The 16725-nt window shown below is 44.6% G+C and overlaps 1 protein-coding gene across 1 annotated transcript in view; it reads left to right on the forward strand.

Annotated features, from left to right (window-relative positions):
- Positions 1-1824: 1824 nt before the first annotated feature.
- The window catches only part of tpp1 (tripeptidyl peptidase I), a 33985-nt gene continuing 19084 nt past the window's right edge, over positions 1825-16725 (forward strand). Inside the window, exons 1-7 of the mRNA XM_078234158.1 lie at positions 1825-1959; positions 2169-2255; positions 6140-6279; positions 8658-8808; positions 9673-9794; positions 12036-12214; positions 13368-13566. Coding sequence (XP_078090284.1) covers positions 1949-1959; positions 2169-2255; positions 6140-6279; positions 8658-8808; positions 9673-9794; positions 12036-12214; positions 13368-13566 — 889 coding nt within the window. The 5' untranslated portion in view covers positions 1825-1948. The remainder of the gene's footprint in view (positions 1960-2168; positions 2256-6139; positions 6280-8657; positions 8809-9672; positions 9795-12035; positions 12215-13367; positions 13567-16725) is intronic.

Consider the following 16725-nt stretch of genomic DNA (forward strand, 5'->3'; position numbering starts at 1 on the left):
AGGTGCCTCTCAAAAGGTTGCTGCAGAAGATTAGGGTACACGGAGTTGGGAGTAAAGTGTTAGCGTGGATTGAGGATTGGCTATCTAACAGGAAGCAGAGAGTTGGAATAAATGGGTGCTTTTTTGGTTGTAAGTTGGTGACTAGTGGCGTGCCACAGGGATTGGTGCTGGGGCCTCAACTGTTTACCATATACATAGACGATCTGGAGGAGGGGACAGAGTGTAGGGTAACAAAGTTTGCGGATGACACAAAGATGAGTGGGAAAGCGAATTACGTGGAGGATGCGGAAAGTCTGCAGAGAGATTTGGATAGGCTAAGTGAGTGGGCGAGGATCTGGCAAATGGAGTATAACGTTGACAAGTGTGAGGTTATCCACTTTGGAAGGAATAATAGTAAAATGGACTATTATTTAAATGGTGAAAAATTACAACATGCTACTGTGCAGAGGGACCTGGGGGTCCTTGTGCATGAATCGCAAAAACTCAGTTTGCAGGTACAGCAGGTGATCAAGAAGACAAATGGAATGTTGGCCTTTATCGCGAAGGGGATGGAGTATAAAAGCAGGGAGGTCTTGCTGCAATTGTACAAGGTACTGGTGAGGCCGCAACTGGAGTACTGTGTGCAATTTTGGTCCCCTTATTTGCGGAAGGATGTATTGGCCTTGGAGGGAGTACACAGAGAAGGTTCACCAGGTTGATACCGGAGATGAGGGGGTTAGCTTATGAGGAGAGATTGAGTAGATTGGGCCTGTACTCGTTGGCGTTTAGAAGGCTATGGGGAGATCTTATAGAGACATATAAGATAATGAAGGGGCTAGACAGGGTAGAGGCAGAGAGATTATTTCCACTTGGAAAGGAAACATGAACTAGAGGATACAGCCTCAAAATAAGGGGGAGTCAGTTTAGAACAGAGTTGAGGCGGAACTTCTTCTCTCAGAGGGTAGTGAATCTCTGGAATTCTCTGCCCATTGAAGCAGTGGAGGCTACCTCGTTAAATATGTTTAAGTCACAGGTAGATAGAATTCTGATCAATAAGGGAATTAAGGGTTATGGGAGCGGGCGGGTAAGTGGAACTAAACCACTATCAGATCAGCCATGATCTTATTGAATGGTGGGGCAGGCTCGAGGGGCGAGATGGCCTACTCCTGCTCCTATTTCTCATGTTCTTATGTTAAACGTGTTAGAGGAGGATGGGATAAGAACCATGTCAAAAGCTATAACAAGGATGAGAAGGAAAGCTCCAAGAAGGCCCAGAGCTGGCGAATTGAAACAATACGCCTTCTGTTTATTTTAAACAGGTGCGTATTTTATCCTCTGCTCTGATGTCAATTCTGACAAAGGGTCATCCAGATTGGATCGTTAGCCGAGCTCTGACGAAGGGTCACCCAGGCTCAAAATGTTAGCCAAGCTTTGACGAAGATTCATCCGAACTCAATGTTGGCTCTATTCTCCAACGATGCTGTCAAGGACTTACCTTGCATTAAGTTGATCTTTCTCTACACCCTAGCTATGACTGTAACACTACATTCTACACTCTCTCCTTCTCTATGAACGGTATGTTTTGTCTGTGCAGTGTGCAAGAAACAATACTTTTCACTATGTGACAAAAATAAATCAAATCAAAAAATCAGACCTGAGATTTTCCAGCAGTTTCTGTTTCAGATTCCAGTATTCACAGTATTTTGCTTTTATTTTATCAAGTTTTCATTGCTATCCAAAATTTGAAAGTATGTGCTTGGGAATGTACGTGTCTGGCATGTGTGGGGGTGGGATAATTAAACAGCTCACGACAATTCTTCAACTACTCTTTCTGTGTTACACAAGTATTGCAAGTACCGCAGCAGTAGTTCCCGGAAGTACTTGCGCAGCAGAACCACTGAGCTGAATACAGAGGACGTCGCCCAGTTTGTGCTGTACCGTTTGGCGACCTCGCTGACCGCTTCTTACAATGGCAACTGGGTGAGTGTCTGTCCTGGAGCGACTGTGTAAAACCTGCCCGCTGCAACTTGCTTTCCTTATCTATCTTTGCTGGGTTTCTTGAAAGGACACATTTAGGGCGAGACACAGTGACAGCTTTAAAAATGATCTCGAAATAATGTTTGCGATGAAAGCATTGCGAAACTGTACGCCCGCGTTCTGTCGTTAATCTGCGCCTTTGTTTGGAACAGGAGGTGCTTGTTGCTGGTCTTTTGCATTTCTTGTGCTCTGATTGTGCCCAGCCGTGGTGTTTTCCCGGAACCAGACCAAAATGTTAGGTAAGTGCCCAGATTTATCTCGTGGCTGCTTATTATGTCAACCCAGTTGAATTATTCCTGTACTTGTGAGTTCCTTTGACTTCCCATTGAATCTGATCCGTGTCTGTAATTCTGACTCTGATGTTTGGGAGCAGCTTAATAATTATCCGCACTTTTCTTCAGTAAGGAGGAAGTGGAGGTGATTTCGTGCTGTAGGTCGGGATCAGTCGGACAAAGATGTAGTTCCAACAATGCTTTAGTGAATATGTTCTATTGACGTTCTACGTTTAATTTGCCTGTATTATTTTAGTCATTTGCAGCTACAGTAGTTAGGGTCTTCTTCCAATTAACTATTGTCCGTATCTCTATGCTCATGTTGAATAATTTACCTGTTGTTGCATTATAAATTACATTTTCACTCAATTACTAAACGCATGGGGGATGTGTGAAATATACTGGGGCCACATGAACATCCTCCCATCCTCCTGCTTAATGCAGCTTCTGCAATTCTTATGCCTAATCGGGAGAAGCCATCGCAAATCCAAAGAACCCAGCTGTCTATTTAGGGCTGTTAACTTTGGATCCCAGCATCTTTCAATTGCAAAAATGCTGGGAATCTGAGTAAAAGCAGAAAGGCCCCAGCGGGCCAGCTAGTGTCTTGTGGGGAGAGGAGCCATCATTTTACAGCCTTGCAGGACGAGACTCGTGGAACGGAATTCTCCTTTGGCCTCTTTACTAAGAGCCTCGCCCGAGCGAGGTCGTAGGCTCAAACCTTCCAGTCTCCAGATTGAAACTGCTCGGCTGGACTCAGAATCCTGACATTGGCTCACCTCGGTGGGAATTGCCTGGGACTTCCGATCGGCTGTTTCCCGGGACCTTCCATCAATGCCTCCGATTCTGAGTTAGTGTCAAAGACTTGATAGAGATATAGAGGTTTACTGCATGGAAACAGGCCCTTCGGCCCAACTTGTCCATGTTGCCCCTTTTTTAAACCCCTAAGCTAGTCCCAATTGCCCTCTATAGCCATTTTACCCATGTAACGGTCTAAACTGTTTTTCAAAGACAAAATTGTACCCCCGCCTCTACCTCTGGCAGCTTGTTCTAGGCACTCACCACCCTCTGTGAAAAAATTGCCATCTGGACCCTTTTGTATCTCTCCTCTTTCACCTTAAACCTATGCCCTCTGGTTTTAGACTTCCCTACCTTTTGGGAAAAGATATTGACTATCTAGCTGATCTGTGTCCCTCATTATTTTATAGACCTCTATAAGATCACCCCTAAACTTTAGTCACATTATCATTTATCACATTAGTTGCAGCACAGCAGGAGTCAATTCGGCCCATGGGGCAGGATGTTCTGGCCCCAAGACTGGAAAATCCCACCCTGAGGTCAACGGACCTTCGCATGGTAACTCTCCCACCCCCAACTACGATTCCTCTGGCGGGCGGGATGGGAAAATTCTGCCCATGGTGTCGGCACCATCACTCCATGTGAGAAATTCATTCAGTGCCGTTTCCCCACCTTCTCCCCACAACCCTTCATATTCTTCCTTTTCAGATAGCAGGCCTTTTTGGATGTGCCAATTGACCCACCAAAGTATGTTCCGGAACTTTAACTTGCTGCGGGAACATGTTTGTTTTCTCCTTTTATCGCTTTTGCTTCTTATGCCAATTACTGTAATCTGTACCCCCTCATCTTTCACAAGCGGGAACAGTTTCCCTCTCTCTACTCTGTCGAGATCCCTTGCGATTTTGAATACCTCCATCAAATCTCCTCCTTGCTTCTCTCCTCCAAGGAAAACAGTCCTAACTTCCCCAATCAATCGCTGTAACTGAAGTTGACATCCCTGGTACCCCTGCTGTAATGCCTTCATATCCTTCCAGAAGTGCAATGCACAGGACTGGATGCAATATTCTAGCTGAGGGTGAAATAGTATCTAACACAAGTTCAACGTAACCTCCTTGCTCTTGTATTCTATACCTCTATTAATAAAGCCTAGGATGCTGTATACTTTATTAACCGTGCTCTCAACCTGTCCTGCCACCTTCAATGATTTATGCACATGTGCACTCAGATCCCTCTGCTCCTGCAGAGTTGTATCCTTTATTTTATATTGTCTGCTCTAGTTCTTCCTACCAAAATTAATTACGTTTCTCTGCATTGAAGCGGGGAGGCAATGGCCGACTGGTATTATCGCTAGACCATTAATCCAGAAACTCCGCCAATGTTCTGGGACCCTAGGTTTGTATCCCGCCACGACAGATAGTGGAATTTGAATTCAATAAAAAATTTCTGGAAATAAGAATCTACTGATGACCATGAAACCATTGTCAATTGTCGGAAAAACCCACCTGGTTCACTAATGTCCTTTAGGGAAGGAAATCTGCTGTTCTTGCTGGGTCTGGCCTACTTGTGACTCCAGAGCCACAGCAATGTGGTTGACTCTCAACTGCCCCCCAAGGGCAACTAGGGATGGGCAATAAATGCTGGCCAGCCAGCGACGCCCATGTCCCACAAATGACTGAAAAAGAGTTTATCTGCCATCTGTCCGCTCATTCCACCAACTTGTCTTTGCCTTTTGAAATTCTACTCGATCCTCCTGGCAGTTCTCAATCCTTCCAAGTTTCATATCATCCGATTATTTGAAATTGTGCTCTGTACACCAAGGTCTAAGTCATCCAATATATCAGGAAAAGCAAGTGTCCCCGTACTGCCCCCTGTGGAACTCCACTACTAACCTTCCTCAAACCTGATTAACATCCACGAACCGCAGTTCTCCATTTCCTGCCACAATGTCATATCGACATTGCTACTGCCCCTTTTATTCCATGAGCTGTGACTTTCACAAGTTCTTTGAACAGCGCTCTATCAAATGCATTTTAGAATCCCTGCAGTGCAGAAGGAAGCCATTCGGCCTGTTGAGCCTACACCAACAATCCCAACCAGGCCCTATCCCCGTAACCCTACACATTTACCCTGCTAATCCCCTAATGTTAAGGGTCAACTTAACATGGCCCAATCCACCTAACCTGCACATCTTTGGAGTGTGGGAGGAAACCGGAGCACCCGGAGGAAACCCACGCAGAGACAGGGAGAACGTGCAACCTCCACACAGACAGTCACCCAAGGCTGGAATTGAACCCGAGTGCCTGGCGCTGTGAGGCAGCAGTGCTAATCACTGTGTCACCCATAACCACTGTGCCACCCTTTGGAAGTCCGTTGATCGCATTGCCCTCATTAACCATCTTTGTTGTCTCTTCAAAACACACCAGCACATTTGCTAAATCTGACTTTCTCTCAGTCCACGCCGAATTCAGATAGCTCTGCAGTACTTACCTGGATAGTTACCCAGGAAATGTTAGACAGATTAAAACCTCATCTCAATCCTGGGTTGCAAGAAAACAGAACAGCCCCACCCCCAATTCCCCCCGCCCAACCAATCACTCACATTGACCTCCCAGACTACTCCTCTGAACCGACCCACCACATCTACCAGCCCCACCACACACACACCACCACTACGCTACTTCATTCCCTGGCCATCATCCCTCCCCTTCTAAGCTGACCATATGGCAGCTAGTGCCATAAAACAGTGGGGAAGGTGTCCAGCCCCCCCTGACTACACCACTGCGACAGAGCTCTCCGCGGGATGCTGCACTTCTTAAGAAGCTGGGCTCAGAAGACGTGCGGAGCAGTGTCAATTCGGTGGCCTGTTCGACAACAGTTGCCACTCCTCAGAAGATCCAGGCCAACCTTTCAGATCATGATGATTCTGTCATCAGTCATCTCTGTTACTTTAGCTGGATTTGGTTCTTTAATTTGTGTGATTGGATACTAAAGGTTGTATGATCCAACATACGCCACTGCTTAAATGATTGTGTAATGAATTTACTGCTTTCCTGCAGCACTCCTACTGGGTGGATACCTGCAGGGCGAGTATTGGCCTCTGATCAAATACAGCTCACTTTTGCACTGAAGCAGCAAAATACTGACAAACTCCACAAACTACTGGAGCAAGTATCAGACCGACATTCACCCCAATACGGTAATATTCAGAAAACATTATGTTTCTTTTATGGAGTTTTATATGTTAGAAATGATCTTTAGGATTTTCTGTGACGAGTTTGTCCAGTATCATTCTGGTCCTAAACTCAACCCCCAGGCTCCTTAAGTCTTCACGTATTTAGGTGGAGGAGGAACATTTCTTTATACTTGTAAAACAGAGCTTCCAGCAGACTTGTGACAAAGTAACAGGGACAGAGTAGGGGCAGATCTGAGGAATCGAGGAATTTCCTAGCTGGAGTCTGTGAAAGCTAAACTGATTATTTTTAAAGTTTTCAAATGTTTACAGACAAATGCACCACGATATCTTTTTAAAAAGAGTCTTCCCATAGTTATTCAGTGGCAACAGTTTCTTTAGCTCTGTTAGTTATTTTGACTTTGAGTTTAAAATGGGATCTGTTACCTATAAATTGGGAGGGGGAGTGCGCCGGATTGCCTTGAATTCTGAGGTGATTCTGCTGTACCAAACGCTGCAACTTCTCTGAAGAAGTTACATCCTCAGTGAGAAGCCCTATGACCTGACACATCTACACGTTCAAAATACTTTTCCCGTATTTTCCATGTCAATTAAATGTACACCTCTGGCTATTCAGGAATCTATAAAAAGCTGTAGGAAATTGTGGGTATTCGTTACAGTGGGGTTATGTGGCAGAATGGAAGGTACTGAATGGGGTACCTCAGGAGTTCGATACTAATGTTCTAATTTACGTTAGTGACATGGATTGAGAAATTCAATGTATAATCATCAAATTTAAAGATAATACCAAACTAGGAAGGGCAGTGGGTTCAGCAAGCAGAACTCAAATGGAATTAATTGGGCAAAATTTTTAAATGGACAGGAAAATAGCAAATGAAGCTTCAAGTAGACAAGTATAATGTGCTACAGAAAGGAAGGAGGAATAGATGACTCGCAGAAAGCTAGCATGCAGGTAGAGCAGATAATTAAGAAAGCGAATGGAACGTTGCATTTACAGCTAAAGGAATAGAATATAAAGGTAAGGAAGTATTGTTGCAACTATACGAGGCATTGGTGAGGCCGCACCTGGAGTATTGCGCACGGTTTTGGTCCCCGTATTTGAGGAAAGATGTAGTGGCATTGGAGGCCGTTCAGAGGAGGTTCACTAGATTGATTCCAGAGATGAGGGGTTTGTCGTACGAAGAGAGGTTGACGAGTTTAGGCCTGTACCCTCTGGAATTTAGAAGAATGAGGGGAGATCAACTTGAATATATAAGATGATAAAAGGTATGGATAAAGTAGACGTGGAGCGGATGCTTCCTCTTGTGGGGCATTCTAGGATGAGAGGTCATAGTCTTGGGATAAGGGGTAGCAAATTTAAAACAGAGTTGAGGAGAAACTACTTCTCCCAAAGGGTTGTGAATCTGTGGAATTCGCTACCCCAAGGTGCGGTGGATACTGGGACAGTGAGCAAATTTAAGGAGGATTAGATTTAATTGGTAATGGGTTGAAAGGTTATGGGGAGAAGGCAGGAAAATGGGGATGAGGAACATATCAGCCATGATCGAATGGCAGAGCGGACTTAATGGGCCGAATGGCCTAATTGTGCTCCAATATCTTATGAACTTGTAGATGGCCTGGATACAGCCAGGAATTACGTTGAAATTGATAAGGGGTCTTGGTAGATTCCATGCTAAATTTGTCCAGCCAATGTAGAGCAACAATCAACAAAGCCAAAAGATTGAACTCCATGGCCAAAAAGGTGCAATTGAAATCAGGCATTAATGAACAAACTTTACAGTGACATTCTAATGACCAGGAAAGACATTCAAACACTGCAGGTAGTGCAGAAAAGAGCACCACGACAGATCCTCGATGTAGAGTTTTGAGTTGTGAACAAGAGCTAGTGAGCGCGTTTCTAAACTCATAAAAGATCATTTTAGAACAGACCTTAGAAAACATTTCTTCACATAGTGAGTGACGTGTGGAGTAAACTTGCAGTGTGATAGAGCCAAAAAGCCTGGGATGATTTCAGCAGCAATTGTATTAATTGGGATGTTGGTTGGGGGGTGTGGTGGGTCAGGTGATAGGAATTCTGTAAATGGAGGAGTTAAGATGGGCGAAGTGGCTTCCTGAAACCTATATTATCCCAGCATTCTTTTTGTTCATATTTCCAGTTTTTAATTTCTTGTTTTTAATTTGTAATGCTTAATTGTTTTGTACCACCTGAGGAAGCAAGGCTCCCTCTGGAAGCATCTCAAATGTGAATAATTGACTGATTCTGACCTAAAATTTGTGACTGATTCTTAAAGGCTATTTAATAAGAATCACTGCGCCTTTGGCTGATTTGTTGAGAGATATTTATTTAATTTGCTAAAGTGAGTTGCTGCCTTGTTGTTCCCTAGGTAAATACCTCTCCTTGGATCAGTTATCCAGTCTGATTCAACCTTCAGAAGTAACGCTGAAAACTGTATGGACATGGCTAAGGAATAATGATGTACAAAACTGTTCCACAGTCCAGACTTTAGATTTCTTGAAATGTTTCATGTCTGCCAGGTGAGAAGACATCTGCACTGTGGAATGTTTACTACTTGTCTTTTGAGGCATAAGTTTGTAAATATTTATGGGAGCTATACCCAGCTATTATAAGGAGTAAGTTTCTCAAGACATTAATTTGAGAGTTACAGGCAAAGTACATACAGAAACCTTTATGAAGGCACGCATACATTTTAAGAACAAGCCTGAACAAACTGTATTCATCGACAACTCAGTAAGCTCCAGTCTCCTTGCTACAAACATTAAGGATTGGTTTCACCGGATCTGCTCATGTGGCAGCCCTGTGATGCAGAGGCCAGCACTGCTGCCTCACAGCGCCAGGGACCCTGGCTCAATTCTGGCCTTGGGTCACTGTGTGGAGTTTGCACGTTCTCATGTCTGCATGGGTTTCCTCCGGGTGCTCCGGTTTCCTCCCACACTCCAAGGACGCGCAAGTTAGGTTCATTGGCCATGATAAATTGCCCCTTAGTGTCAGGGGGATTGGGAGGGTAAATAAGTGGGGTTACGGGGATGGGGTCTGGGTGGGATTGTCATCGGTGAAGGCTCAATGGGCCAAATGGCCTCATTCTGCACTGTAGGGATTCTATGTGCAATCCAGAGGATGGCTTCTCTCTCATCCAAAAATGGAAAAGCCAAAATTGGTTGCAGCCCTGCTAATGAGATTGAATAGAATGCCGCCTGTGTGCGCCACCTAGTTCATTTCAAGCAGGCAGTTAGAGAAATAGGTGAACCGAAGACCAGATCTACATGGCAGGAACCAAAACACGTGGCTTTGGTTTTGCTGGTATTCAACCAAGAGAAGTTTGGCTTTGAGTTCAGGGACTGTTTATGGTGCAAAGTCATGGAATTATTCTGTTATTTCAGCACTGCTGAGAAGCTTCTGACTGGATCAAAGTTTAATCGTTACACCGATGGCCATCGCACCGTGATACGATCACCGGTTAAGTATGAAATCCCTGAAGAAATAGCGCAACATGTTGAATTTGGTGAGCTTTTAGCCAATATCGCTTTGGATAGTGTTGTCTGTAAATGCAAAGAGTTCGATACATGGCATTCTACCCTTCTCCTGACTGGTTAATTGTTTTAGTTGGACTGATGTTTTTGAAGGCTGTTAGCTGTCTGATTCAGGAATCTCCGAACCAAGCTTCTGAGAATATTCCACACAGGTGGGATTTCCGATTGGCAGTGTGGAATAGTTATCCTCTTCATAGAATCCTACAGTGCAGAAGGAGGCCATTCGGCCCATCGAGTCTGCACCGACCGCAATCCCACCCAGGTCCTATTCCCATAACCCCAAGTATTTACCCTGCTAATCCCCTGACACTAGGGTCAATTTAGCACGGCCAATCAACCTAACCCGCACATCTTTGGACTGTGGGAGGAAACCGGAGCACCCGGAGGAAACTCACGCAGACACGGGGAGAAAGTGCAAACTCCACACAGACAGTGACCCAAGACCGGAATTGAACCCAGGTCCCTGGCGCTGTAAGGCAGCAGTGCTGATCACTGTGCCACCGTGCCGCTTCTAAAAGATAGAACATAAAATTTACCTAAAAAATGCCCTTTTATCCATTCACCATATCACTCATCTCGTTCTCAATTTCTTTCAATTCGCCTCTTTTCCAATGTCCCTCTCTTTGACTTCAGCAATTATTTATTAAAATCTCTGCCATTTTTTGATTATCTTCTATAAGTTGAGGATCCGTGACATCCTTAAACGACCAACATTTTTCTTTTAAATTGAATATTCTTATTCTGTAACTTTTGTCACCTTTTGTGTGCTGATTTTACCTTTGTTAAAATTTTCCTTCGAAAATCCAGCCTAATCCAATCTATTTCTTGTCCTGACATTTTCCCACTCGAGTTGCATCTTAAATCTTGTCACATTGTGGTTGCTACTCATCCACCTATTTTTTTTTTGTGACTAGTAATCAGATCTAGCAACACGTTTGCCTTTGTAGACCTGCTAACAGATTGCTGGAGGAAGGACATGATTTCACTTCTCTTTCTCCCAGCTCTGACCCAATCGATAAGGGGATAATTCAAATAATCTGGAACAATAATTTGGTTACCCCCTACTTGTTTCTTTAATCTGGCTTCAAATTGATATCATCAATCTATGGTACTTTCTAAAGTACTTCCCCCAGTTCAATTTCTAAATATATATCTCTTCCATTCATGCCCAACTCTACGCAGTGGGTGTACCAAAGTCTATCGTAATTTTGTGCAATTCTCTCATAATTCTTCCCTGAAGTGGCTATTCAGAAGCATGACAGAATAAATCAAGGGTGTTTCCTCACTTGCCCTCTACTTGGCACCTAGCGTGCACTAATGCTAGGCCCTGGTGCACTAATGCACCAGCTTGCTGCCAAAGCCCGTTCTTTCCGAGTTATTTTCCCCTCCATTCAGTTCGCTTTTCACTTTTCGCAGCAGCTCTGTTTCAGCAAAGTTGGGGAGACGGTCACATAGCGGCAATGTCACTGGGCTAGCAATCCAGAAGCCCAGGATAGTGCTCTGGGGACATGGGTTCAAATCCCACCACGACAACTGGTGGAATATAAATTAATAAAATCTGTAATTGGAAGCTAGTCTCATAGTGACTTATCATCGCTTGCTATTAAATTGCAGGGCGGCACAGTGGTTAGCACTGTTGCCTCACAGCGCCAGGGACTGGGTTAGATTCCTGGCTTGGGTCACTGTCTGTGCGGAGTCTGCATGTTCTCCCCGTGTCTGCGTGGGTTTCCTCCAGTTTCCTCCCACAGTCCGAAAGATGTGCATTGGCCATGCTAAACTTTACCTCAGTGTGCCTCAAACAGGCGCCGGAGCGTGGCAACTGGGGGATTGTCATAGTCTTAATGTGAGTCTATTTGTGACACTGATAAATAAACTTGAAAATCCATCTGGCTCACTCCTGTCCAAGGGAAAGGGAATCTGCCACCCTTACTTGGCCTGCCTTAGTTGTGACTCCAGACCCTCAACAACACGGTTGACTCTTAACTTCCCTCTGAAATAGCCTAGCAAGCCACTCAGTTCAAGGGCATTTAGAGATGGTCAACTAATGCTGCAACCAGCGGCGCCGTATCCCATGAAAGAGTAAAGAGCAACATTTTGCATTTACATAGCAGCTTTAATGTCCAGCCTGTCCAAATATATGGATTGAAGATGTTGGCAGGAAATATTGCTTTTCAGTGATAAGTTGTATTATTTTTTTGAAATATTTATTATAGTTGGAGGTGTGCATCGATTCCCTTTGAAAAAGACTGCAATAAGCAAGGCGTGGAAAACTGGCCAGCCCAGAAAAGCAGGCTTCCACTTGGGAGTGACACCCACTGTGGTGAGGAAACGATATAACCTTACTGCGAGTGATGTTGGGTCTCATGCAACCAGCAGTCAAGCCGTGGCGCAGGTATGCTGTTAACTAAACCCCCTCCGATACGATCCCCTACACCTCCCAGTTGTCTATTTGCCGAAGTTGTATTTTGCGCGGAGAACTGTGAATGCCGTCTTGTGAGGAAAGGGACCGCACCAAGCTTCAGGCAGTGGTGATCCTTGAGAAATTTGACCATATTCAAAGGGGATTGGGGGGAGCACTGAATGGGAAACAATGAACTTGGGGACAGAGAGAGAAACAAAGTTGTGGTTGAGGAGCCAGAATTGAAAGTTTAAAGTTTATTTATTAGTCACAAGTAAGGGTTGCATTAACACTGCAATGAAGTTACTGTGAAATTCCCCTAGTCGCCACAGTCTGGTGCCTGTTCGGGTCAGTGCACCTAACCCGCACGTCTTTCAGACTGTGGGAGGAAACCAGAGCACCCGGAGGAAACCCACGCAGACACGGGGAGAACGTGCAAACTCCACACACTGACCCACGCCGAGAATCGAACCCAGGTCCCTGGCGCTGTGAGGCAGCACGTGCTAACCACTGTGCTACCGTGTCGCCCCAGTGGGAGGCTGTTGATGATGATGAGTAAGGAGTCTAACAACACCAGGTTAAAGACCAACAGGTTTATTTGGTAGCAAACGCCACTAGCTTTCGGAGCGCAGCCCCTTCGTCAGGTGAGTGGGAGACCTGCTAACAAACAGCAAACAGGGCATATAAAGACACAAACTCATACCAAATATACCTGTTGGACTTTAACCTGGTGTTGTTAGACTCTTTACTGTGTTTAACCCAGTCCAACGCCGGCATCTCCACATCGATAATGAGGAGAACAGTAATGTGGTTCAGAGAACGGGAGTTCAAAGGTCTGACAGATAAATGGACAATGTGGGCTGCAGCGTAGGGTTAGGGATTCTCCATAGCTGGTGGGGCAAAGCCATGTAGGGTCTTGTTGCCAAACCGCTGTGAATTGAGCAGGATTGATGTGCTGGTGAATAACCTAATGAATTATAACAGGCCATTTTATACATTTATTTATTTGGTCCTTGATTGGGAAGTGAATTTCAAATATGCGCTTCATACATTTTCATTAAACTGAAAACATGGCTGGCTGTAATAAAAAATGATGAACTGAATTCTATTTTTGCAAATTAATTGGATCAGTTATTTTATCCTGCAGTTCCTGGAGCAATATTTTCACCAGATGGACCTCATGCTGTTTATGCAATTATTTGGTGGCAGCTTTGCACACCACACTAAAGTCGATAAAGTGATTGGACGCCAAGGAGGTATAAAGGCCGGATTGGAGGCCAGTCTGGATATAGAGTACATCATGAGTACTGGTGCAAACATAACCACCTGGGTCTTCAGTAATGGGGGTAGGTAGGCTTTTATTGAATTTCTGGCTATATCTTTCTATCCATCAGTGTGACTGATTAACCACACTATCGCGTACCCTTGTTAAGGCATTTGTATTTCACTACTTATTCAGCCTATCATGAGTCATCTGGTATTTTCAACCATAGTGATTTCGGCTTGCTTAGAGTTAATGAAGCCGTATGATACTTCTGCTTTTGCACAGATTGTGACGGAATCAGCTGACTGTTAGTCAATATGACCTAAATCTCCTGGTCAGCAGCAATGCTGGGTATTGCTCACTCTGACCCTGATCTCCAGGTCAGCAGCAATGCTGGGTATTGGTCACTTTGACCCTGATCTCCAGGTCCGCAGCAATGCTGGGTATTGGTCACTTTGGCCCCAATCTCCAGGTCCGCAGCAACACTGGGTGCAAAGTTTCCTGCACCACTTCAGAACAGCCCATTTTTAGTTGGGATTTCCAATCCTGGCTGAAGTAGAAATGGACCAGTGCAGCCACTACAGGGTAAGTCCAGTGAGGAGGAGACTCGACAAAGAGGAGGTCATGCTCTCTTTTTACGATACCAGCTACCATTTTCAGATAAGTTTGTTTTAAAAAGCCTCAAGTCTTAAAATGAATGAGCGAGTGTGCAGTTGCATCAAGACTGTGATCAAATGAGGGGGGCAGTCGGATCGGGACTGCGGTCAGGAGGAGGGCAGTTGGTTGGGATGACAATTTGGTTTGGAGTGGGGTCCATATGACTAGCTACAGGCTAAATCTGTGACAAGTTGTGGTTGGGTTGGGGGATTAGTCGGGTGGGTAGTCGGGTCAGGTGGTAGTGGGTCTAGGGGGTGTGAGAAAGTCAAGTCTGGTCATTGTAATTGGGGGTGTTGAGGGGGGTCAGTTGTGGTTCACTGTTCAGTAATGCTGGCTAATCTCTGGTTTAGACTAGGTATTAACCAATGTAACATTTCCTCGGTAATTATGCAGGTAAGTCCTGCAAATCTGGATCAAGTCTCCTACCCCGAGCTCAACACGAGACTTTGAGTGTCTCAGGCAGAACAATCAGCCCGTTGGAATTTGAAACTCCCCAGGCAAATACAGCACACGTATGCACGTCAGAGTCCCAATATGCATCATTGACCTAATTCTGGTCTCGCCACTCCACATTTTGGACAATTTAAAGTTTATTTATTAGTCACAAATTGGCTTACGTTAACACTGCAATTAAGTTACTGTGAAAATCCCCTGGTCGCCACACTTGGGCATCTGTCCGGGAACACTGAGGGAGAATTTAGCATGGCCAGTGCACCTAACCAGCGTGTCTTCCAGACTGTGGGAGGAACCCGGAGGAAACCCATGCAGACACGGGGAGAAAGTGCAGACTCCGCACAGACAGTGACCCAAGCCAGGAATCGAACCCGGGTCCCTGGCATTGTGAAGCAGCAGTGCTAACCACTGTGCCACCATGTTGTTAGTGACATAAACTTCATATTTATTTGTTAGAAGTTTGCTTCTATTAAGAAAAAAGTTAAATCCTTTCCAATAAGTTTGCTTCGTGCAATAAATTATTTTGTAAGTAAAGTTTTTACAGTTAAATTTTGGCGAGAGGGAGAAAAAATATTGTTGGGGGGGTGGGGGGGGATTCCAGTTTTTATTCTTGGGTTTTCTTTAGCTGTTTCTGCAAGAGAAGTGTCTGCTTGTGTACAAGCTTCTTTGTATGGCGTTGTCTTTGTTTTCTTTTTTTTTAAAAGTTTGAGTGTGTCGTAAAAGTTGTGAATCCGGTCAGACCAGAGGAGTGTGACCTTTTCAGCCTTGAGTTTGCTTTATTATCAGCCACTGGAGGAGGTTGATGGGCCTGTGGGGGATAATATTAAACTCAATAGAGACACATAGAATTGCCAGAGAAAGCAGCAAGCCTGTGGATTGGGAACAATGTAGGTGTCCAGATCACCAACAACCTGTCCTGGTCCCCCCATGCCGACACTATAGTTAAGAAAGCCCACCAACACCTTTACTTTCTCAGAAGACTAAGGAAATTTGGCATGTCAGCTACGACTCTCTCCAACTTTTACAGATACACCATAGAAAGCATTCTTTCTGGTTGTATCACAGCTTGGCATGGCTCCTGCTCTGCCAAGACCGCAAGGATCTACAAAAGGTCGTGAATGTAGCCCAATCCATCACACAAATCAGCCTCCTATCCATTGACTCTGTCTACACTTCCTGCTGCCTCAGCAAAGCAGCCAGCATAATTAAGGACCCCACGCACCCTGGACATTCTCTTTTCCACCTTCTTCCTTGGGGGGGGAAAAAGATACAAAAGTCTGAGGTCACGTACCAACCGACTCAAGAACAGCTTCTTCCTTGCTGCTGTCAGACTTTTGAATGGACTTACCTTACATTAAGTTGATCTTTCTCTCCACCCTAGCTATGACTGTAACATTACATTCTCTCGTTTCCTTCTCTGTGAACAGTATGTTTTGTCTGTATAGCACGCAAGAAACGATACTTTTCACTGTATGATAATACATGTGACAATAATAAATCGAATCAAATGTAGAACTCAGCAAAAGAGGACAAAATATTTGATCACAAGGGAGAAGATAGAGTGAGAGAATAAAATTGCAGGGAACATAGAAACTGACTGACTGTAAAAGCTTCTATAAATATGTGAAGAGAAAAAGATTAGGAAATACAAATGTAGATCCCTTACAGTCAGAAGCTGGGGAAATTAGAATGGGGAACAAAGAAATGCAGTAAGAAGTCTCACAACACCAGGTTAAAGTCCAACAGGTTTATTTGGTAGCAAAAGCCAGTAGCTTTCAGAGCGTTGCTCCTTCGTCAGGTGAGTGGGAGTTCTGTTCACAAACAGGGCATATAAAGACACAAACTCAATTTACAAAATAATGGTTGGAATGCGAGTCTTTACAGGTAATCAAGTCTCAAAAGTATAGACAATGTGAGTGGAGAGAGCGTTAAGCACAGGTTAAAGAGATGTGTGTTGTCTCCAGACAGGACAGTTAGTGAGATTTTTCAAGCCCAGCCGCGTTGTGGGGGTTACAGATAGTGTGACACGAACCCAAGACCCCGGTTGAGGCCGTCCGCATGTGTGCGGAACTTGGCTATCAGTCTCTGCTCAGCGACTCTGCGCTGTTGTGTGTCTTGAAGGCCGTCACGA

The sequence above is a fragment of the Mustelus asterias genome, chromosome 18 (genome assembly GCF_964213995.1).
Source record: "Mustelus asterias chromosome 18, sMusAst1.hap1.1, whole genome shotgun sequence".
NCBI lineage: Eukaryota > Metazoa > Chordata > Chondrichthyes > Carcharhiniformes > Triakidae > Mustelus > Mustelus asterias.